The sequence below is a fragment of the Siniperca chuatsi genome, linkage group LG23, assembly GCF_020085105.1.
Source record: "Siniperca chuatsi isolate FFG_IHB_CAS linkage group LG23, ASM2008510v1, whole genome shotgun sequence".
Lineage (NCBI taxonomy): Eukaryota > Metazoa > Chordata > Actinopteri > Centrarchiformes > Sinipercidae > Siniperca > Siniperca chuatsi.
The window spans coordinates 18,291,483-18,315,812 of NC_058064.1; the positions used below are offsets into that span (position 1 = coordinate 18,291,483).

The following is a 24,330-nucleotide window of genomic DNA, read 5'->3' on the forward strand; positions in this document are numbered from 1 at the left end:
GCATGCACAAAAGTGTGTATGCAACTTCTCTGAATGTGTTGCCAAGATGTGTGAAAGTGCATTTGTACAACAGCAGAACCTCCCCTTGCCTGTATATGATCATTGTCTCTGCATATTTAAAAGGGCAATGAACTGGCAGACTCTCTCCCGTTCTCCTGTAATGAGCTATCAGGTTAGAAAGCTGAGATCAACCAGAATGCAGAAGGTTCTGATCTCAGAACAGCACAGGAGACCGGCAGAATTGGGTTCGTTTTAACCAACAGATCCTCACAAATCAGCTTGTGTAAATAAACAACAGCTTTATTTTGTTTCTTGTGTGTGTGTGTGTTTAGACAGCCATCTGATACAGACATAAATGTGGATGAGAGAGCATCCATTCTTGTGTTAAAGTGTGTGTGTGTGTGTGTGTGTGTGTCCTCTGTATTACCCCTCATCTTTAGAGAGTGCAGTGGCCCTCAAGGCAGTTTATGAATGTGAATGAAAGAGGTTACAAGCATTTGTGTAATTCTGTGTGTGTCTTTGTGTATGTGTGTCTCTGTTTGTGTGTCCAGTCAATTAACCCCGTCTTTAGAGATCCCCCCCCCCCGCTCCTCCTTCCCCACCCCGGAGGCTGTTTCGCAGCGCCACCACACTTTTTACCATGCAGTGACTTGCCGTTGCCATGGCAACAGACTCTTCCTTTCTTTTTTTTTGCCTCAGTGGCCGAGGAATGAAATGTCACTTCTTCTGGGCGGTGGCGGACCCTCTGCTAACGAATACACACCAGAAAGACACACATACGTGCTGTACTACATGACAGATGATACACAGAAACTGAAAGGCTGGATTTAAGTGAGTAGTATGTGCACAGATGCATGGACATTTAACATCTACTGCTCAGTTAAAACCTGCAGCTAGTTATGCAGTAGTGACCTTTTTTTCTCTCCCAGACTCTGCAGCTCTTGTTTTGGATGCATTCTGTCACACTCTAAGTTGAATGCTTTTCAACTCCAGCATGCTCTCCCCATTACATCGCTAGAGTTTCACAATTGCCGCCTCATCCTCAACAACAAGCAGAGCAATCAACCAACTTTCCAGTCCAATTTGACTTACAACAAAAAAACATGCCCTTTGATGCTTCAGTTTAGTTGGCTGAAGCTAATTAGATAGTTGCATGGCAACAAAAATGATGCAATGCTCTTCATGCCCTTTGAGCTCCTGTTCTCTTTGGTCAGAGCACTCTAATGGGTTCACTTTATCCCCATGTGGCCATAAATATATATATATATATATATATATATATATATAAATAAAAGTTATAGAAACAAACAAACAGAAAAATGACTTTCACACATGCGTAGCCCCCTTTACTTGCAGATCAGACATGGCATCTGTCACCATTAGGTGTGTAACACAAAGCTACTATCTGTTTATGTCACAAAAATATCTGTGTTCAGATTCATCCAGGAAGTGGGCGGGGCCAACATCAGAAGTTGCTAGAAATCGTCTAGACTGCTTAAATTTCTGTTTTCTACAGCCTCATATGTATATGTATAGCTACCAAAATGCACAAAACAACATAATGTTATAACCATGTATCTAAATGAATCAAGTAACAAAACATATATATTGGAAGCTTTACACTGCACTGCAAAAAATAAAATCAGGTGAAGACTGATGAAAAGTTATTAAGGATGCTCCATGCTGAATTACTGAGGAAGAACCTCGCTGAGTATTGAACTCAAAACTATATACACCTTAGTGTTTTTAGCCTATAGCCTATTTGTTTACACTTGCAAGAGAAGAACATTAATGGAAAAATTCAGATACTGTTTGTATCTGTTATTATCTGTTCTCATCGGAACAATATATTTGTATTTGTTTAGATCCCTCGTCGCCGTGGGCTACGCAAGGACACATCCGGGAATGATTTTAAGAATGATAATATTTGATAACAGCAGAACAAGAAAACAAATAAATGTGACATATAAAAGATATGGCTTGTAAAGCCACAAGCAAAAAAAAGGAGGTAAGATTAAACAAGAGAATGTTTAACATGACAGGGTGAATTAAACTTAATCTGTGAGAAAAATAAACTCAAGAAGATGTATAAAATGGCTTGTGGCAGACACTTCCTGTATCCGTTTCTGTCTTCTGCTCTCTTTGCTACCTGCTTTTGCCCAGAAGGTTCTGTCTGCATCGCTGACATTTCCCCACAATTGATTTTTCTTTTTTTCCCTTTTACTTTAAACCAAAACATCATCTCCCCTGCAGTGAAGCTCCAACGCCTGGTGTCTTATCTCTGCAAACTGTCTTCTGGCAGGACTCGACTGCACTGTGAATGGTCCGGGAAAGGACGTATCCACAAGCGCCCACCATTTTCACAAAACAATAAAAAGAAACTGATCGATTGAATCTTTTATAACGGGGTTTGCTGTAGGATAAACCTGAACAAATGATTGTTTTTTAACTAAAGTACAAGACTAATACCATATATCAGTTTCTTAATAATTTGCGCTTCCTCTTTGCTCTCTTTTCAGCTACAAACACTTGATCACACACTCCCTGTCCACCCTCCCACTTCCATCATCTCTAGACATGCCTTCCCTCTCCCTCTCGTTGAGGAGTTTGAAGTTTCAGACAGAAATCGGAAGACTCGGTGCACATTTTGCGTGAACTTTTAGGATTGAAAGCAAGAGAGAAAGACAGATTCAAAAAGAGAGTTTGCTGGAGGCTTTTTTTTTTTTTTTTTACAGCTGCCTGATGCCACTCACTGCATCTCTGATCCACCTCCATCACCCCCTACTGATCCTCTCTCAACTCTACAGACTAAATCCTGTAGTGTTTTTCCTCATTGACTGGGCAATGCTTTCAGATTAAAAGCAAGATCTCATTAGTTAGAAAACATTTTATGATTATATGTCATCAACTTGTATATTAAAATGACTGTGAGCCATGGGATAGGTTTTAATTATTATCACTGTATGAGCCAATAAGTCATGATAAATCTTCTGAATGAGTCAAGAGGAAATCTTAAAGCTATTATAAACACAGTGAGTGAGCAAATAGCAAAGGTGTTAACTGATTAAAACACTGTGAGCTGATATATTAACTCTTCACAACAGAAAACACGAGACAACTTTTTATTTGTGAATAATCAGTTCTGTGTTAAATAAAGTGCCATAAGCTATAACTCTCAGCTACTGCGAGACCCTTCTCTCAAAAACATAATCACTCTCATTAGCTTCATCATGCTTGGCAGAGCAGCTGCCTGAATTTGCCCCCTTTGGTCATCTCTCAAATGGCACTTGCCACGCTGTGAAAATGTGTCGCCGCCTCCACTTAATGGCATCCATTATAACTCACTTGGAATAAAGAACTGGGGATGATTCAGCAGACTGGTTAAGATTGGTAAAGTGAGGGCCTCGGATTGTCTGTCTGAGTCAGTGGTGCCACCAAGTGGTTGGGATGGAGAATGTAAAATGGGTGCAACTACCTACTATCGACTTCTACCAGCTCCATCTTTCTGACACAATCAGAATCTTGGCTTCTGAAAGTGTTAGTGTTATTGTGGTACTGAACAGTAATGTGCCATCCTTACCTCTGTCGTTGCCACTGGCATACTGAAGAGGCTTGCTCTTGTCGATGCTGTTGAAGCTCTGGCTGCGACGGTTGAGGTTGGATGAGCCCGGGCTCCTGGAGGCCCCGCTGCCTGCAGCAGGTACTCTGGAGGGGCCGGGTAACCTGCAGGGGCCGTTGTAAAAGAGAGGACGTTAAGATAACATATTGGGAGTTTTAGCTCTGTAGAAACATTGCCTTGAGGCAGAGCTCCTCTCGGGGCAGTTAAATGTCAGTGGGAGGAGCATTTGTGAGCAGGACATGACAATATAACTTAGCCAGACACATTGAAATTCTTTGTCTCCACCCACCTGAGATTTAAGAAAAATCTATGCTGATAAATGTCCATGCTTTAAAGGTCCAGTGTGGAGGATTTAGTGGCATCTAGCAGTGACAGCAGTTTGCAAAAATTTGAATACCGCTCCCCTCACCCTCCCCTTCCAAGCGTGTAGGAGAAACTACGGTGGCCGTAAAACTAGCGAAAAATGCCCAATCTAGAGCCAGTGACTGGTTTGTCCGTTCTGGGCTACTGTAGAAAAATGGCGGTGTAACATGGTGACATGGCTTCCTCTGTAGATATAAACGGCTCATTCTAAAGTAATGAAAACACAACGATTCTTATTTTCAGGAGATTTTACACTAATGAAAACATACTTAAATATTACATTCCATTTCTGCCAAAAGCTCCTCCTACATGTTACACACTGGTCCTTTAAAGGATAGGTTGACATTTTTTCAAGGCTACTCTCATGCCCATATGTAAATTGAAAGAGTTATTTGTTGATGTAATTGTTCCACTTTTCCATACTGCCGTAAAGTAATTTCAATGTAAGTGATGGGCGACAAAATCCACAGGCCATGTTCAGTAAAAAAAATGTATTCTGAAGTTCAGCTGAAGCTGAGGGCGGACAGCGTCGCCTTGCTTAGCTGCAGCAGAGGGACAGTAACACGAAGAAGGAATCTGGTACTAAAAAGACTAACTCTGGAAAATAGATTTTTCTAATTCAGACTGCTTAAGACTCATATTAGCTTGAGCTGAATATGGATGTAGATTTTGTCCACCATCACTCCCACTGAAATTGCTGCAAAACGGGATGTTTTTGCAGCCAGTATGGACAAGAGGAAAAATTATGGTGACCAAAAACTCTTTCAATGTTCATGTGGGCATGTGAGTATTTTTTAAAGATAGACTTGAGAAAATATGAACCTATCCTTTAAATCTGAATTGAGAAAACTGCTGGGAGTGAAAACAAGTCTAATGTGGACTCAAAAAGACAGATAAAAGACCACAAGTTAGGCCTTGAGCTGAACTTTATAAACTCTATACACTACAAGTAAAAAGAGTCCTTCCATTGTGTCATGAATACTGACCCTGGGCTTAGTATGTGTCAGTGTGTAAGATGAAGAAAGATCAAGAGAGTGCTGTAAGAGAGAGTGTGTGTTCCCTTGTGGGCTGAGGAAGAAGGATGAAAGAAGGAGGTCAACTTTGGTGAAACTACGTGACAGAATATAGAAAGACACAGAAGTTTGCTTCATGACAGGCTGATTGAGATCTGTCAGCACCCATTATTGGAGGAAAAATGAAGTAGAAGTAGGTGAAAATAGACGTTGGAGACATATAATGGCTCTTTATTGTGTCCTCCCTCCCTCTCCTCCTCTTAACATGTATAGTCACTATTAATTTCTTTACCTCTACTGACACTGTATAGAGAAACAAAGGCTTATGTGCACATCTACCAAGGAAGTTTGTGTTTTCAGTCAGTCTCTCTATTCTCTCACACACACAAACACACTTTCGCATAATCTTTTTCTCTCGACAGAGTCAAAGCTGCCGGTGTCAAATGTTGATTTGCCATGCTGCAGCTGGAGGATTTTCACGATTCCCATGAGGGCGCTAAAAGAATTATCTCATCAAAAACCTGTTGTTATTGTACAATAACTTTACATTGCATTTTTTATGCACTTTGCCAGATGCTTTCACCCATCTGTTTATTGGTAAGTTATTTCAAAAACAGATTCGGCAACTGTCTCAAGGCTCATGGCACGATTTATGACAAATTGGATCTATTTCTACCATTAATCTTAACTATTATGGCTTGATGTGATTTTTATGAACTGATTCCAAAGATCACATTTTACATCACGATCTAGTGGTCCATACCTGACCTAAAAATATTCATTTCTTTCTCCCTCACAATCTCTTCAGATTGCTTGTTTACACGTTGTGACTATACTGCATCCAGTTTCCATTCCTAGCCTGGTCTTTGTCAATAGTAAGTGGGAAAGAAAAAACTTTGAATAGATTCTAACAACTTGGTCTCTTTCTGTCTCCGTGCCTGAAAGCTGTCGTGATGTCCTTTAACAAAGATAATCGATTCGCTACGGTGAATATGTCACTCGCGTCTGTATCGCAGATGGAGCCGAGATGGCGGAGAGGAAAGTTTTTTTAAAGGGTGGAATCCTGAAGTGGTCAAAACCCCCAGGGGAAAAAACATATTTCATATGTTCCATTTTGTCTTTAAGGACTTAATTTTATTAAACTAAACTAAACATCGATCGACACGTAGCATGGATAAAAAACATCTTGATTATTAAGAAATATCTCCCTACACTGCCTGCCTTGCACTTATCCCTGGATCTGGAACCTATTTTATACCAAAACGAGTCCAAATAAAAACCAAGAAGTGACAGTCCTGGTTCACTTTGATACAGGAAATAGCACACACAACTGAATAAAGAACAATTATCACCTGGCCGTGGTAATGCTCCCAGATCATCTTTTAACATCACTTCTGTAGGACAGCTGTTCATTTGCAGAGGAAGGCAGCTCCACTAACTGATATTAGTGAAGCCAATTATGCTTTAAGCTGCAGGGCTTATCAAACTAACCATCCGCTGCATTTTCTGATGCAACAAGAAACACAGAAAGCATGCAATAAATATTCAGCACTTCTGCTATTGCAGCAGAGGGACTTGAAAGGTACTGTATATAATTACAAAAAATTGAAGTTTACTTTGGGTGTCTCCCTTGAAAAATAGAGCAAGGCTCAGCGATTAAGCAACCTACACAGCATGTAGTCAGAGCAAAACTGCCTAATAAGTCAGTCCATGTGCTGAACAATGCAAACAATGTTTTATACAGACAATTGTGCAAAAAATAAAATGTACTCAAGTGCAAAAAAACTGACATCTAGAAACAGTAAATGTGCCAGTGTCTACATTCAGTTCCTTTCAAGAGTTCCTTTCAATTTCTTAGATCCTAAAACATCCAACTGTACATCTACAGTGGCGACACCAGCAGACTTTAGACTGTTTAGAGATGCAGATCCAGGCCTGAGAGCAGACACTTGGTGCTCTGCCTGAGTGATCGCACTGAGCTGCAGCCAGAGCTGAGAATGCCATTCGTTGGGCTTAGGACAGAGGGACTAGTACAATATCAACCGCTTAATAGAGAGAGAGAGAGAGAGAGAGAGAGAGAGAGAGAGCATAGAAATGACAGGGAAGTCTACTTTGAATACTTTGAATTTTGGTGTTCAAATGAAATAGCTCACAACAAAACAGAACTAAAAGCACCTCAATGACCCCTAAACACACACGAACACACATGCACTGATAACAGTAGTTATAGGGCCTTTAGCTCCCACAGGTACAATTAACAAGGGAAAGAACAGAGGAGAATGACAGGCCAAACAATTAAAAGGAAAAAAACTAAGAAGAAATTAAAAAGAACAAAGGAAAGAATTGAGAGAATGGGAGTGAAAGGGAAATAGATGCAGAGAGGGAGAGAATCAGAGAAAAAATACTGTAGCTGCAAACCCAGACAAGAGAAAATGAGAGATAAACAGTGGGGAAATGAGGGTGAGATTGAGGCAATTCAGATGGAAATCAGAAGTAGTCCCTTTTATCATAAGATTCTTTCATCTTCCAAAATACATGTTTGATGATGCATCAGCAAAATGGAGCTTGAGAGGGAAATGTGATGTAAATTCTGGACAATGATTTTGTTTTAGGACAGACTTGGGGAAGCGTATCGGACACAAAAAGGATATCCAGCCTGATGATGAGGTGAAGAAGAGAGGGACTGGACACACTTTCTTCACAGGCTGTCAACAATAGTTCTTGCAGACGAGACAGTGCTTCCTATTCATTTCCCCTGGCAAGGTTTTGCCAGTGAGTCTGGGGATTCAAACCAGCACCTTTCCTACGTTATGCCAACTTTTAGACTACATCTGGTCCAGCCAGTCTGGAATTCACACTACCTTCAGGGCAAAGCCACCTCAGGCTCATAAAAATAATAGAACGATACCACAAGCTAGCAGATGGCCAACAGGCTATCAAACATCACCACCTGCTGCAAAGATGATGAACTTTAAGGACCATATCAGTATTTCAAACAATATATTTTACATCGTAGCTATCCATTTTCCAAACCATGTGTGTTGTAAAAATTTAAATGTATATTTTCTACTATTCCCGGCAGCCATCGATTTGTATTTGCTGTATTTGCATTTGTTGACTGTGATGGATTACACAACTCAAGTAAGTGTCTGCTAATTGAGTTTCTACAAAAATGAATGGAAATCAATGGCTGAATAGAACTGTTGGCAAAATATGTCCAAAAATCTAAAACTGCAAAGCATGCATTATAAAATGGTCAGCAAAAATACACAGTATAGCTAATTTGTAATGAAGGAACTAAAACACACCGGTATGGTCCTTTAAGGCATAACGTAGCCCAGCAAGTGCACTGTAGCATCAGTAGAGCATAGATGCTAAGCATAGGTGACCCCAGGGGAAGAAAAAGCACCTAACCCTGGCAGCGTTAAGGTGTGTTCACACCAGGCCAGTTTATTCAGACTATAAAGCCGTTTTAGCTTAGTTTTAGTCAGGTGTCTTCATCTAAGAGAACCACAGAGCGGTTCATCAGGAATACGAAAGAAATTAGTACCAATAGGAGGAAGCAACCCATTATGTGAAGTGTAGAAATGCACAAGAAGCTCTATATTGGCAATCAATAAGCACCAGTTTCTCATCCTTGGAAAGCCAAGCATAAGAAAATGAAGGGAAACGTCTTGTCTTGGACCTAAGCTCATATGTAGCTATTTCTTTATGCATACTTAACTGGTATGAACACCAAAGAACATAAATAACAACAAAGAAAGCACCCTCCAACTGGGTAGTATGAGTCTAAACACACCAAATACAAAAATGCAACACAGTGGACATGTTTCTGCCCCTGTTAAGAACAACAGAAGAACAATCTACATCAGTGACTGCAAGTGAAACGTGCAGTTGTTGCTGTTGTAAAGAGGGTAGTTCCTTTAGCTCTGGCTAACGGGCAAAATGTCTAATAAAGTGCATAAAAAACATTAAAACTCCAGCACCTTGAGGGAAACACTCTTCACCACATTCAGCGCAGTATGTGAGAGAGACATCAATTGTTTTCCCATTTTAGAACTGCTACAGCATTCTTGCTTCAGGGATAGGAGAGGAGACAATTCATGGTGATTAAAAATAACTTTTCAGATGGCAAGAAAGCAATTAAATGTGGTAATCAGGCTTGTATGAATGAGAATCAGATGGCAGCAGAGGAATGGTTACACTGTCACCACTCACTGACCTCCAATATAGGTTTTTTGTATGTGTTGTGTGTGTGTGTGTGTGTGTGTGTGTGTATCTTCATATGTATGCAGGAATTAAGGAGCTATTCCTGCAAAGCAGCAGCAGTGAGGTTTGTTGTCAGTGATGTGAGAGGGCAGATTACCACCCATAGGGCTGGAGCTGCTGGCTGCAGCATTTGTGCCATTGCTCAGTGGCGGCTGGAGAGGAATTATTTGCCAACACGCTGGTTCCCACTGCCTCTGAGCTGGAACAAATGCTGCAAGCAGCAGACAACTGGGCTCTGGGGTGTCTACGTACAGTATGTGTGGGTAGATTTGTGGGTGAATGTCTCACATGTACATAACTGTATCGGTTTGTTTATGCGAGTACATCACATGTGTACAGTAGGTGTATGTACCTGTGCTAGTGCACGTACGGTACCTGTATGTAACCAGGAGTGTGAGTGCCTAAATGCTTATCGGATGGTATGTGTGTGTTTAATGGGTTTACCAGCTCCCACATGACACCTCAGGAGTAGTTGAAGGCTGTGGTTCCCTGACTGCTAGCTACAGTCGGAGCTTGGCAACACAAAGAGTGTCATTATAACGTCTGGTAGCTTATTTAGCAGCAGCTTTTTTTGCCAAGATGTGTAAAAGGGCTATTCCCAAAGGACACATCACACAGAACAGCACCTCGCATGTAGCAAAAAAGCTGGACTGAGGACAGAGATTAACAGACTTTAAGTGCAAGTAAACTACTTGTGTGAAAACTTTGCAGTGATCCTCAATTTCCTTTTTATGTGATTCTACTAATCTTTTTGGCATGACTTTCAAACTAATGTATTTCAATTAGAAGTATCTTTCGCGCCTTCACCACGTTTTTTGTTTTTTTTTTTGCGGTCAAGTTAGCAATTTTAAATATGAAACGTCCGGTTAGACTTTGAAAATAAAGCGTGCTGAGAAACATTTCACGTGACGGTCGCAGTATGGTTTAGTTTAGGCACCAAAACTACTTGGTTAGGTTTAGAAAAAGATCATGGTTTGGGTTAAAACAATCCATGTTGACTATTGGTTTCACGTAGGAAACGAACCCAGGTCTCCCATGTGAAAATCCTGTGTTTGACCCATCCATCCATCTATCCATTCACCCACCCCACCCTTCTCCCTATGAGGAGTTTGTCGCTCTTTGTGCTATGTTCATCCTTATTCATCCTTATTAGTATGAAAGTTGTGCTGAGTGTCACAAAAAAAAAAAGGAAAATTGGTATCCATGTGCACGAATGATTAAATTTCATGACTATTTCTCAAACTGCCGTGATACTGGGTTGGAACTGGCCAGCAGTCTCTGGTCAGTCAAATCATGTGGGCAAGACTGACATCTGTTTCTCTTCAGTCCCTGCAGGTGAATGTTTTTTCTTCATGTATTCATTTATTAAAGTTAGTGCTAGTTTTGGTGTGATACAAGCACCTTTACAATCATATGTGTGCCTATTTGATTGCGCTAGCCTTGACGTTGAGTAGAACCACTCCATGAAGCAAAAATTAACTTTTCCAAGAAAAGTTCCATCACACTATGGGTGTTCATAACTGAAAGGGCATGTTTAATCAGGCTGAATCACCTGTGAAAAGGTAATAGGGAATATTATAGTGAATATTTAGCAGAGACTGTCTTTTCACTGTGAGGCACTGTGGCAAGCCGCCATGAGGCACATCTACACCCAACACTGAATCCCTACCAGCTGCTCTGTAGCTGACCCTGACCTTTGACCTCACTGAGGAGGTAAGTATCATAAAAACGTGTGAAGGCACAGGGTCATGCAAAAAAAAAATGTTGTTAAAAAGTGAATTCTCAGCATAGAACAACATAGATAGTTTGAGAATTAGATTAACCAATAAAATAAAGGCGGTACATTAAGTATTTGCCATATTTACCTTGTGTTTTTCTTCTGTGGTGACCCTATTCCACTGTGGCCCGGAGGACTTGCATATCGTGCTGTGAGACTGAGGAGAGAGCAGAGAAGATGATGGACAGACTGTTAACACAGTTAGAAGAGGAATGAGACCAGCATCTTGCTGGAATTTTCTTAATCCATGCCTTAATGTAATAATGTGAGCGAGAGGAGTCATTCAGATAGAAGCACAGAGAGAAAGAGGAAGAGAAAACCACATTTCTTTGATTTCTAACACGATGGCTCGCACATGTTTATTACCACACGCGTATGACTAAGCCAATAATATCTCTCAATCCATTTATAGGGCTGCTGACATAAAACGGTCCGAAAAACTTTCACAATCAATTTCATGGTGGCATCGTTTGAAGAAAACCCCAAAACACATAACACACGAGGCAGAGGCGAAGGAAATGCCCACAGCACCAGTCACAGTTTATAACCCAACACTCACTGTTAGTCATTCAAGAAGACGGGAATTAATGTGGGCTGTTACAGGCCTCTCCATTCATGTTTGGCAGGAAGTAGTTAAGCTACTTGTAGAGTGCTTTATGAACAAAGCGATGCCTTTAATCACCATACGTACGCCCTGTAAACAATGAAATGTTGAAGGCCAGGTGGCAAGGCTGTTGTTTATTCCTGTGTGTAAATGTTCTGAGTGCAATGTCCTGTGTGAACTGTATGACTCGCAGACCATGTGAGTATTTCTCACTTGTTGTCATAAGCTGAATAAACAGAGCCTCCATTGAAAGTTAGCCCCTCTCATCAACTAGACACAGCTTCTCTTTTAACTAGCAGCTCTAAATGCTTGGGGACAGTATTGTTTGTGGCTGGCTTTATTGCTAAACAAGCAAGTGAAAACCCACTCAAAGCAACAGTATCATTTTAACTTCTGCCACTGAGGAAAGAAGGATTCTTGATGGACATTCTGTGCCTCAGATAGCATAACATAGGCATTAAAATATAAGTGATTTTTTTCACCCTTTTTACAAAGAAAAATACATTTTTACCAGCAATTATGGACGAAACCAAGTGTTGAGAATATAAACTAAATATTTTGCAGGCAGTGTTGTGGCAGGCTCAGCTAATGGGTGCTAACATTATTACATTATTAGCTTAACAGAGTTTTTAAAAGTTGAATAGCAAAAATCCTTAACAAAAAGCTACTGTTAATATAGAGCAACTTATTTTTTTAACCATTTCACTGCGTGCATTAAAGAAAATAATGAAAATGACCAAAGGAAGTTTCACAGTTTGATCATAGTAGCCTGACATAAGTTATGTTTTTTAATTAAGATCCTATTCCAGACAAAATGCTGACTGTGCTTCCCCACATAGAAATAATATAACTTATAAGTTAGACATGCTAGCAGCTACTGCAACAAAGTGCCCCTTCAAGTAGTTTTGAATACTGCAAACAATTCTTTCTTTACTTACAAATAAATCAGTTTCTAGAATTCCAGCTAATTGCAGACTTTTATTCATACCTTTCACAGGCTGACCAGAGACAGAAACTTGAGTTTTCCAATCAGTTCCTTTTGAGGAGGGAGCCACAGAGTTTGCAGTAGTTCAACTGTCTTAAAACTGTCCTCTACAATGACCAGAGCAGTTGAGCTATGCTTCAGCTGGAGGACAGAGGAAGCAACAAACACCAGCAGTCTGTTTAGACGTCCTTCTTTTCTGACAACGAGGAACAACTTGTTCTCTGTTTTGTGATTGTGGGTTGCTGGTTTGGCGTTGGTGAGTGAAAGTGGACAGAGACAATAAACTACCTATACTGGGTGGCTGAATGACGCACTGCAGTCAACACATCTCATTTTCTGCTCTGCCTGCTTTTAGTGTGCAGTTCTCAACTTTGCATGAAACTCAACATAAACAAATGCCAACAGCTTCGAAATTAGACTTTTACATTTCAACATTTCACGCATTTAGCTGACACTGTGACCCGAAGTGAATAAAAAATGAGTTCAGCAGAAAAATATTACTAGTGAAACAACAGTAAAAGTAACCCATAATATTGCTTTGAGTAGAAAATTATCTCAGGGACAAATTAATAAATATATTTATTATCATATTAAAGGAATTACACGATACACCATAGACAACTGGTATTATAAGGAATAGGTTTCAGTACAAGTTGGATGGATGCATGGATTATGGATATGTACAATAAAAGGGGAACTTGTTCAGAAGATTCAGGCCTTGCTGAGGTGATTTTCAGTGGTGAGCAAAATTTTAATTAGCTGTCTAACTCTCTAACACACACACTGACATTTCTCATCTGCCTCTTGTAGATGCGCACACTCACACTCCCTCTGGAGAATTCATCTCACTTTTAAACCACCTGTGATGAAGTGCCGAGTCACTGTACATTTCTAATTGACCTTGCAGGTTTTCATGATGCGGTGTTATGCGAACGAGCTTCGGAAGCAGACAGTGGACACAGGGGAAACGAGTTCAGGGCAGTTTCCCATTACAGTGGTGAGCACCTTCGAATGATGTTATTAATAAACTATATGATACATGACACGTTGGTTAATGATGTCTGGCAACTGAATATATTCTCCTTTGTTTCCAAAACCCCCCACAACCAACATCACATTTCATCTCCCAGTAGTATGTTTTGTGCTCTATTAAATACCCTAAATGGCACGGAAAAGACAAGCTTGGACAGAGATTAATGGAGCCTGTTGCACTCTAAATGCTTTTTCAGCATTTTGATGGAAAAAAAGGGTCGAGATTAAATTTGTGCATCAGATTCCTCTTTAAGTAAAGCTTTAGTCCTTTTGCTTTCTTTCTGTCTTTTCTGTATTTTTGTTCATATTCAGAGTGAGAGTGCAGTGCGAGGCTGTTAGCAGGGAGGAACAAGGGTTATCTTTAAAGGCAACGAAGGCCACTGAAGCCTGAGAGAAGGTAGTGTAAGTGCAGCTCATGTAGGAGCAGCCCACAGTTGTATATGACAGTAAAAAAAAAAAATCAGGGGTGCTGTGGTGCACATTTTTCCACCACAAGACCCATCCTGACCCCCTCCCCCCACCTCCAACTTTATAAAATGCAATGAAACATGCGGGCAATGGTATAGAGTCCCTAGCTTGGAGTGCTTATCCAGCCCACAACATTTAAGATCTTTCCAATGTGGAAAAAGAGACACCAGAACACACGAGGGCAGAATCTAGGACTGGGAAAGGGGATGAGGTAGTTTTGAAGGGGAGGAGAGGGGGGGTACAGTCTGTCACTTTTGATCGAATACAACATACATCAACGGGGCCTCTGTCTAATAGTCCACGACACTGCGGCGCACATGCAAGCGATATTGGATGCCATCGCTGTCCTATTAAATGTGAGTAATATCAGTTTCAGCTTGATTGTAGCTGCAGTGCTGAGGGTAGACGCAAACTGAGGGGTTTTAGATCCAAAATGGCGGGTGCTCAGGCACTGAGGCCAGCGTGATGACAGCAGGTAATGAGTTGTTACCTGACCTTCCTGTCCAGGGGGGATCTGTCCAACATGGCCCTTTCAAAGCCCAATCAGCACTCCGCGTTCTGACGCTACTTCTAGCATTGTTGCTTGGACACACACATGAACTCACATATCCATTTGAGCATGTGACACAGTCAGCTCAATATCTACTGTACCTGTTATGTGGCAACAATGAACCACAACATCCCTAGTTTAAGGTCCAGGTTATGCTGGAAAAGAACTACGACGTGTTGTCCGGCCATGTTGGAAGGCAAAAGTGTTTATAGTTGTTCCGAACGGCCACGCTCAAAGACGATGTGATAAGCCTGCACTCATAGAGAGGGGTAAGACGTGCATGATAATTGTCGGATGCAGTCTCCCCAGTTCCGAAGTTGAAAAGGTTTCAGTGGAGGGGGTTTCTGTAGCTGTTGACCATCCAACAAGTACTTCTGATAAAGCATACTGGTGCCTTAAGTCCAGCCAGGGAACTTTGTTTTAATGTTATTCCTGTCATGTCTCAACTATCAACTATCTGACAAAGGCATAAAATGCCCCAAAATAGGTAACTTGTAACACAACCCATTTGAGAGTTTTAGGATCTGGCAACCCTGTTGGAAGGACAACATAATTCATCAGTGCCTTCAAAAATGATTCATGTTAGTATTTTCTGATCTGCCGCTGCTATGGTAAGGTGCAATACACCACTACCAACTTGTTTCTCAGAGACAACAGTCATTATGTGCACAGCTACAACAGGTCCCTTGTCTGGAAAAAATGTAAACGTAGGTCAGTTTAATGATTTTCGGATTAGGACAGTCTTCAGCATACAGTAGAAAATGAAATACTGCTATACAAACACATTTCTAAAATCAGATAGTTACCAAACCAAACATAGAAAAGTTGTTCCACTTCCCCTTGGTGATGGAGCATGCATACAGAATTAGTTCATTAGTTCAACATACATGCAGTACAAAACTGGCCGTATATTGTGTAGTCATCTCATCAAACAAGCTGTTTGCGAAACTAATTAATGACTTCAACTAAAACTTCTCACTGACAGTGTCCCATGACATACATCAAGAAATTATTCATATCTAAGTCTACAGTAGGTATTAGCAATCTATAAAGCTAAACACAAATCCATGATGTATGACAGTGACAAGCTGGACAAGTGGAACCAAACCATTTACCAGTTCATGATGCCACTGACACTAATCCATCCTCCTCACATCACCGTGTGCTTTCCAGAAAGATCCAAACTCTGTTGCCTTGATGTTTCCACACACACACACACTGCACAAGCTAAAACTGTACCTAGGAGACGAGTTGGGCTTGGCCAGGCTGTTGGCTCTTCCATAAGGCAAACGGCTCTTCCTGTCGCGAGACACGGCGGTAGGCAGGCGTGAGGAGCGCCAGACCAGGGGGTCAACTTGTTCGCCCTGGGACATGGTGAGTTAAAGAGGGAGGGTTTGCTGTGCCCTGCCAGGCCCGGGCCCCCCTGCCTTCTAGAGCACTGAAAACCTCCCGTGGCTCCGGGCTGTCGCGATCTGTCCAATGGGGAGTTCCCCTCGGAAACACATACACACTCACACAGTCACACACATCCCATCCCCTGCCCCAGAGATACCAGTTAGGCCGGCAGGTGCTGTCTATAGAAAGCTCCCCCATACCACAACTGATGTGCTGTAGGCCAAATGGGTGAGAATGTGGGAGCGTGTGGGAGCGCGTGTGTCTCTGTCTGTGTAAATCTGTGAGACAGATAATTTGATAATTTAAAAAGCTTAACATTTTTAAATTTTTTATTATATTTTATGAAGTTACTCAGACATGCTAAATCTTCAGGGTCGGCTAGAGCTTACAGAAATTCATCGCTGTGTAAAATTAGAATTAGAAAAGATTTTTTTATGAATACATTTAATTACATTTCAGTGTTTCCAAAGATGGAAAAGGAGCCTGCATGCCAGGCAGGCATGAAGCCTCAAACCAAAACTACACATCTTTAATATAATTTAAAGTTGATATTGTACAATATGAAAAGTGCAGAGAAAGCAAACTTAAACATCAGAGTATCATCAGTTTGTGCAGTGGTTACAAGCTACTTTTCAAACAGTAGATTCTTCAAATATATTCAATTCTACACAGTCAAGGTGAGTATACCTCAAGCCTTTTGTTATCATCTCATTTAAAAAGAAATGAGGAAAACGATATTTTGCCTTTAACTAAGATTCTCAGCTTATCATATAAAGACAAATGAAAGATAAAAAGACATATTATGAATCAGATTTATGTGGGAATTAGAAAAGTGAACAACAAAACAGGTAAAGATCGCATCATCAAGGATAGTTAACCTCTTAACCTCCAGTATTCCTCTTTTATTTGCTCTTAAACAACTTTAAGGTTGGAAGAATCATCTTATTCCACACTGTCTGACAGTATCGTACTGTATGCGTATATTCTATATCAGCTTGTTCCAGCTCTTCTTTAAAGATATACAAGCTTTACAGTGAGTAAAGATTTTGGTCTTGATGACCCAAGATTACATTACGTTTTTATGGCTGCATCATTCCATCAAACTGAAATATTATAGATGTCTTGTGCATCATTTTATGCGCATTTCCCCAAAATTCAACCTGACATATTTGATCTTCTTCTTCTTTGGAAACTCTGTGATCTCTGCTATAATTCAAAATTCAGTTCTGTGGGTTTAAATGATCTTTGACTGCACAGCATGAGTTTGTAATGACTGACCTACCAGTGAGTCAGTTGCATTTAAGCAATTCAGAATCAGAAGATTTTAGGGTGGATTTTTCCTTTACAAATATAAAACGCAGTGTCGTAACACTGCATTATTAGAGCTGCCCATTAAAACATTATTAAAAAACAAGTGGATGTTGTTTGTACATCGTTTTCCTGCATTTTGCTAGCAATATAAAGTAGAGCATGGGATGCAATACTCAGTGTAATTTGGTACACGTAGTAGCAAATCATCCGTGTCTGACGGTTGACTCACACACTCATGATCACCTAGGGGAGTGAGACATTAATGGGGCCGTGGACAGCGAGGGCAGAGGGTCTATTTGGAAATTAAGTGAGCCACTTCACAGAGACAATCTTTAGAGAAGATCTTATAGAGTTTATATGTTCTCCTTCTTATTGGTGGAGAAACCTCAAATATCTCATCAAATAATACCTCGAATATATCTCTCAACCAACTTGTTATCAGACACATCCTTTTACTGTATGATGGTGAAATGTGCAACTTCTCTAATGGCTTTATCAGTGTGTGTGTGTGTGTTCGAACTTCACTGTTTGGTGTGTATGTGTATGAGAGCGTTCTCCACCTGTTGTGTGGTGGTGGTGGTGGTGGTTGGGGGGGGGCAGGAGTGTGGGAATGGGAGGCAGCTGTGCCCCTAATAACCCCCACACACATACACACACACGATACAGTGACCCCATCGCTACCAACTCCTAACTCGTCCAAACAGTGAGGCTAAAGCGCTCGACAATATCATCTTACTCACATACCCTCTCCTCAAGTGCTGAGACTAACTGCTCTTATTGCACTGATTTTACGCACATACATTGCCACAGACTCACTCACACACACACACACACACGCAGCACTGCCAAACAGAGCAGCCATGCAGTAACATGATCTGGTCAAGGGGAACGCTGCTCATGTGTGGCATGTCAGGCCTTCCTTTAGATGCTCTTCTAAGGACTGCTCTGTCTATTTACATCACACAGGGACAGGCCTCCTTTGCTTTTACTGCCTTTTACTGCCTAGCTGCCTGTATGCCAACATTTCTACTGTACAATGAATTTACCTCAAATAAACATGAACTTCTTCATACATTCTACCTACAACTACTAAACTAAGGACAACTCACCGCCTCTTAAAATAGTTCTACACTGATTTAGCGTAAGGATAAAATTTGATGCAGCAGAACCAGAGATATCATCTTTTTTACCCGCACATTCTTCTTCTTTATCAAAACCTGGCACCTACATTACCCACAATGCAATTCGATCACGGTCTGAGATTTGGGTGTGTTATGCTAGTTGTTATGGAGGACCGGAACTACCAAAATCAAAAATAAATAAAAAAATAAATAAATTACTCAATAAATAAATTAATATTCCATTAAATGCACCAAAATAATATTAAAATTAATGTCAGCATTAAATAATTTAGAAAATGCGACACAAATTGATATTTCTGTTTTAATTTGCTTCTGTATTTATTTAGATTTGCATGAATTCCATTTATTTACTTTCAAATTTAATTTTCCATTTTATTTATTAATTTATTGTTATTTATTTATTCATTAAAAAAATGTATTCATTTATTTATGTGTTTATGTATGTATTATTTTCCCTTTGCATTTTCCCCCCATTTATTTCCCCAAACTTATTTATTTCTGTCTTTTCTTTTTACATTCCTTTATGCATTTCTGCTTCATTATGCAAATGAGGGGGGCTGTGTGTCATGGGCTTAACTTTTCACCTACTGGCTGATCAACATCAGAGTGTATAGATCAACTATACATGCCTTGTTGCCACAACGGTGGCTTCTGGCCACTGAGGGCCAGTCGGCTCACAACTATCATACCGAGGAGATTTACAGCTGGCTCCGACCAGGACTCTGATCTGGATCATATTTTATGGAGAAAATATTTTCTGGTTTTCCCTCTGATGTCCTCTGGCTGCTCTGCCTCAACTCTCAGTGATTTACGGAGTTTACTGATGAACAGATAGCGTCACTTGTTGCTAACTGTAACATTAGCTTCCCTCATCTAGTTAGCCACGCAGCTGCGGCCCGATTACCTGACTCCCTGGAGCGGTCCAAAGCACCTGTACTACAGGAGTAAATAATGACACTCCCCCGCTGCTCCCAGCTCCGAGCTCCCGGTCCAGGCAGTCTGCTAATGGGACAGCTAGCAGCACAGCTAAAGTAGCTAACCGCAAACAACAAGTAGGTACAGCCATCAGCAAACGCCGTAAATCACCGAAAGTTGAAGCAGAGCAGCCGGAGGACTTCAGAGGGAAGACCAGAAAATATTCCCTTCATAAAATATGATCCGATTTCAACAAAATCAGTGAATAAAGTTATAAAAGGTGTGTGCTTTTGTACAGTAATCAGTGAGGAACGGTCCCTAGGAAGGTATCATTTTTCCAACCTAATTCTTGTCTTACTATAAACAGTAAATTCATCATATTCAGTTCCCCATATCGCTATTTTCCAAGCTACTGTAGTTGTCATATTTTATATATGTACATATATACATATATATGTATGTATACTGCAGCCAGCCACCAGGGTCGATATGTTTTGGCTTCAGCTGTCATGTCGTCCATCTTTATATATTCTATACTTCAGACCGAACTGATGCTGACTCAAGTGACATCACTTGAGGCAATTTATCAGACTTAACACCAAGACCCCAGGAACAGAGCTAGGCTGTGAAGCGATTTTGGCGTAGTGGCCGCAAGGGGTATTGCAACTCCCGCATTCATCACGTGACGCACACTGGCCCAAAAAGCATTTTTGCCACAATCACTGGAAAAGACGCGGCTGTAAAATGGCAAATACATTTTTTTGAGCATCACAAACTCCTTTTTATTTCAGAATTTGATCCATTCGGTCCAACTGTCTCGGTTGAAGAAGGACTCTAGTGCGCATGCTCTATGGGCCCAAAAACACAGAAACGCAGAGGCTTTTTCACCGTATGCACCCAGTGAACAACATTCATAGGCATGAATGGCGTGCCATCTTTGAACACGCTATTCATTTCTCCTTAATACGTTTATGCTTAACACAGCTCCCTCTGGAGCCAAAAAGGCTTCATCAGAGATGCAGTGGTACTCCCTAAGACCTGTAAACAGACTTTGATGTGTAAAATCAGTGGAGTTCCCTTTAAATTGTGTAAAATGTCCAACTATATAGTGTGTACATTCTATTGTACCACAATTTCACTTTCAACTTTTTTTCTGACCCATTCACTTCTATTACCAATAGCTGTTAGCTTCTATACTGAAATGTTATGTAATTTTAGTAAGATAATTAGTTTTTTTGGCTGCTATTGTTTAGATGATAATTATATCTACTAAAAGATTTAAAAGCAAAAGTTCCACATTTTGGGAAAGACATTTATTCACTTTCTGGCAGATTGTTTATGATAAGATTGATACCACTCTCATATCTGTCCAGTAAACATAAGGCTAGAGCCAGCAACTGGTTAGCTTAGCTTAGCATAATGACTGGAAAAAGAGGGAAGCAGCTAGCCTGGCTCTGTCCAAACGTAACAAAATCCACCTACCAGGACCTCTAAAGCTCTATAATTAATATGTTATATCTCGCTTGTTTAATCTGTAAAAAAAAAAAAAGTGTAAAAAACTGTAATTCGTCGTTTTACAGGGGGAGTTATGCAACGTTTGTTTTACTAAATTTATAAGCTTTAAAAGGTGCTGGTAGGTGGATTATGTCACCTTCAGACAGAGCCAGGCTAGCTGTTTCCCCCTACTTGCAGTCTTTATGCTAAGCTAAGCTAACAGGCTGCTGGCTTCATATTTAATGGGCCGATATGACAGTGGTATCAGTCTTCTAATTTATCTCTCAACTAGAGAGAAAATAAGCATATTTTCCATACAATCTGAGGCTAGGACTGCATTAAAAATACAAATCTAATGTAACTGCTCTCCTCTTCTCTCAGCCAGCTTGACTCTTCCCTGTCAAAATTTCCTTATGGAGCCGATGCAGCAAAATCCCTAATGAGAAACATTTTCCGTGGAGGCTGTTATTCATTTTCAACACCACTGAGAGGCGGTCATATCCATCAAATTCCTGTTTACAAAAGCTCTAACTGGACCTAATTAGGCATCCAAAAGCGATAAATCAGTAGGCCTCTATTCCAACATGGATCCTAAAAAATAATTGGCCCACTAATTGAAACCAGTGACATTAGCTTGCTTCTGTGACCTCTAGGCTACCTCTGCCCCAAATGAGACATAAACCAACACCAAACTACTGAAATACAACTAGCTGAGGTGTAAAGTACCTGGACTGCATCTCTTGTGTCTTGAGGCTGCTGGCGGATGGTGTGGTGCTGCTGGTCTGCTGGCTGAGCTCCACCAGGGACTGGTAGTACTGCTGCTGTTGCTGCTGCTGCTGCTTGTAGCGCGACAGGATGAAGAAGAGACCCAGGATGCTCTTTAGGTTGCCATTCCTGATCTCTAGAAGGACAAAACGCAAGGAAAATTTGAGCATCTACTTTATGCTGTGGTACTTACAGTGCAACTCCACCATCATGTGAAGTAATCCAGCATCCATGTATTACTACTGTACACAGTGATATACAGCTTTACCCTGCAATGCATACAAATGCATTTTCTTGGAATAAAGTCACTTTTGCAAGTGAAAAGAGTGCAGGACTTTTATTTTTCATTTGTCTAGAACCAAAGCAGTGTCCTGTGACAATAAAATATATTTTCCAGACCATTTATTGCATCTTTCAAACACTGAGAAGTGAACATATGTTGACTTTTTTTAAAAAGCCACTTGGGGACAGAGCTCAAGTACAGCTGTTCTGCAGCAAGCATTTGTTGCTGTTTAAAAGAGTAATTGTACACTGGCTTTAACTGGAGTAGATATTGATTTACTGTTTATAATATGCAGAGTTATAGCATATATTGTTCAGTCACTTAATTGTATTCAGCATGAAGTAACACTTAGTCTGTATAGACTAACCAGTTGTCATTGATCCAGACTAAAGCATCTGCTCACATACATGAGGTAACACACAGCTGGTTCATTTAGGAATGAAGCTCAGCATGGAAACTTCTGGACTGGCGTTTAACTGGCAGACGTCTGGTGTGAGGGCAAGTCTGAGGCCAAACAGCCAAAAATATACAACAGAAACTTCAATTACAGTTCTGCTTTTGCCATGAAAAGAGGAACTGATTTACAGGTGCTGTTGCTACAGTGGTGGGATGATGGCAGAACTGATACATTTCTTAATAAAGGTGAAATTATTTAAATGGATGAGATAAAAAGGAAAAATGAATTGGATTCCACTCAAATAAATGACAACTAAAATGAAATAAGCTAGAAAACAGTAGCACAGATAAGGGCAAGAGAAAGATAAAACACAATAATCCCAAATATATACATATTGAAAAAGGAAAGTAAGAGTAATGTATGAGAATCAAAGAGATTATATTCCTGTTTTGGATATAAGATCTCCAAGAAACTGCAGCCCTGCAGATAAAGTTACCTATTAAATATGCTGAGCTGGCAACTGCAAGAAAGCCCCTAATCAATGAGTAACTTTGTCTGGAGTGTTAATCTTATCCTCAACAGTTCCTGAGTTCATCTCAGACAAAACTCATACAAATGCATCTCTCACAGACTCCTTTACACACAGCCAAGACGGGATTCAGCAGACACAGAGGAGGAAGAATTGATCACTGTGGCTAACGCACCCATTTGTGAAATGGACTTTTCATATCAAACCCTCAGTGAGAGCTGGCACACAGAGGCACGGGAAGGATAGCAGCGGCTGACGCAGGGCTTTTTACTCGATTTTTCAATCTGGTGAGGCTCAAACATTCTCCCCAGCCATCCATGGCTATGCTGTTTGGAGACTGTTGAAGTTGGAGAAGATTAATCTCTTGGGGGTGTTTTCCATTTGCCAACACCCAGAGGTGGTAATTTATACTGGGCCTTGGAGAGAGTCAACAACAGCGTTTTCTGTGCTTTAGGGAGAGACAATGTTGCAGATTCAGTCGACCAAAGAGCCGCTGTGGACTGAAACTTGTGGCAACTGTAAAAGTAATAGAAATGATAATGATGAGGACATGAGGAAGAATAAAACTTCATCAGTCCCAAAAGGGAAGTTGCCCTGGAGGTCAGGGTCAGCTATAGAACAGCCCATTTGAGTATTTTATGTCTTACTCAAGGAAACTTCAGCAAGGTGTAGGTTTGCACTAAGGTCATATTACCAACCAGACAATTCAGCCACGGACCTGGGGCCCCAAAGTTCCACGATTACTGCCTTATGCTAATTTGTTTAAAAAATTGTATAGTTTTATGGACCACAAAAGCACAGTATCAACTGACATGATAAGGTCCTTAAGGTGGGTCCTGCTGTCACCTGATATTCAAGCCCTGTCTTAATGTCCCAGTGTCAACATCTCCTTTTAAGACCCTCATTATTTCCACTTTGTGCTTACATGCTGCAAAATCCTACATTCAAATTACTACACAACAAATCTTGGACTAGGTATTGTTGTAGCATGGAAAAACTGTACATACTGAACAAAGACTGAGAGGAACAGGGTGTTAAGGTTCTGGCAGATCAGTTTTGCCCGGGACCCGTAAGCATGTCATTTCCAGCCATGACTTACACGTGAAAGAGCTTGAACAGTGGTTCAGGGATGGAGGATGGTCTCCATCATGGCATTTGCTTTAGCCAAAAACATTGTTTTTAATGGCATCATGTAGATGGTCTTTGATATTTTCTTGGTAATTAACTCGGTATGTATATTTACATAATTTATTATTTTTTTCACCAACCAACACTTCTTTTCTATGCTGTGATCTATTTTTTTTATCTTCTGCTGTCTTGTTATGTTATCTAGTCTGAGAAAGTATATTAAAATGTACAGAACCAGCCTGGAGGCTTTCCAGCAGCAGTAGAAAAATATCAAACTCAAAAAGAGATCAA

At 40.5% G+C, this 24,330-nt stretch overlaps 1 protein-coding gene across 15 annotated transcripts in view; it reads right to left on the minus strand.

Annotated features, from left to right (window-relative positions):
• Window positions 1–24,330, minus strand: part of nav3 (neuron navigator 3) — a 336,822-nt gene that overhangs the window by 93,443 nt on the left and 219,049 nt on the right. For 13 of the 15 annotated variants that reach the window (XM_044186959.1, XM_044186957.1, XM_044186952.1 and 10 more), the window contains 3 exons: window positions 21,664–21,838; window positions 11,130–11,198; window positions 3,581–3,723 (listed from right to left, as the gene is read on the minus strand). In XM_044186959.1, the coding sequence (XP_044042894.1) occupies window positions 3,581–3,723; window positions 11,130–11,198; window positions 21,664–21,838 (387 nt within the window). Of the gene's footprint in view, window positions 1–3,580; window positions 3,724–11,129; window positions 11,199–15,795; window positions 15,865–15,919; window positions 16,101–21,663; window positions 21,839–24,330 lie in introns of those variants that run through there. The other 2 variants (XM_044186962.1, XM_044186963.1) reach the window with 2 other exon arrangements.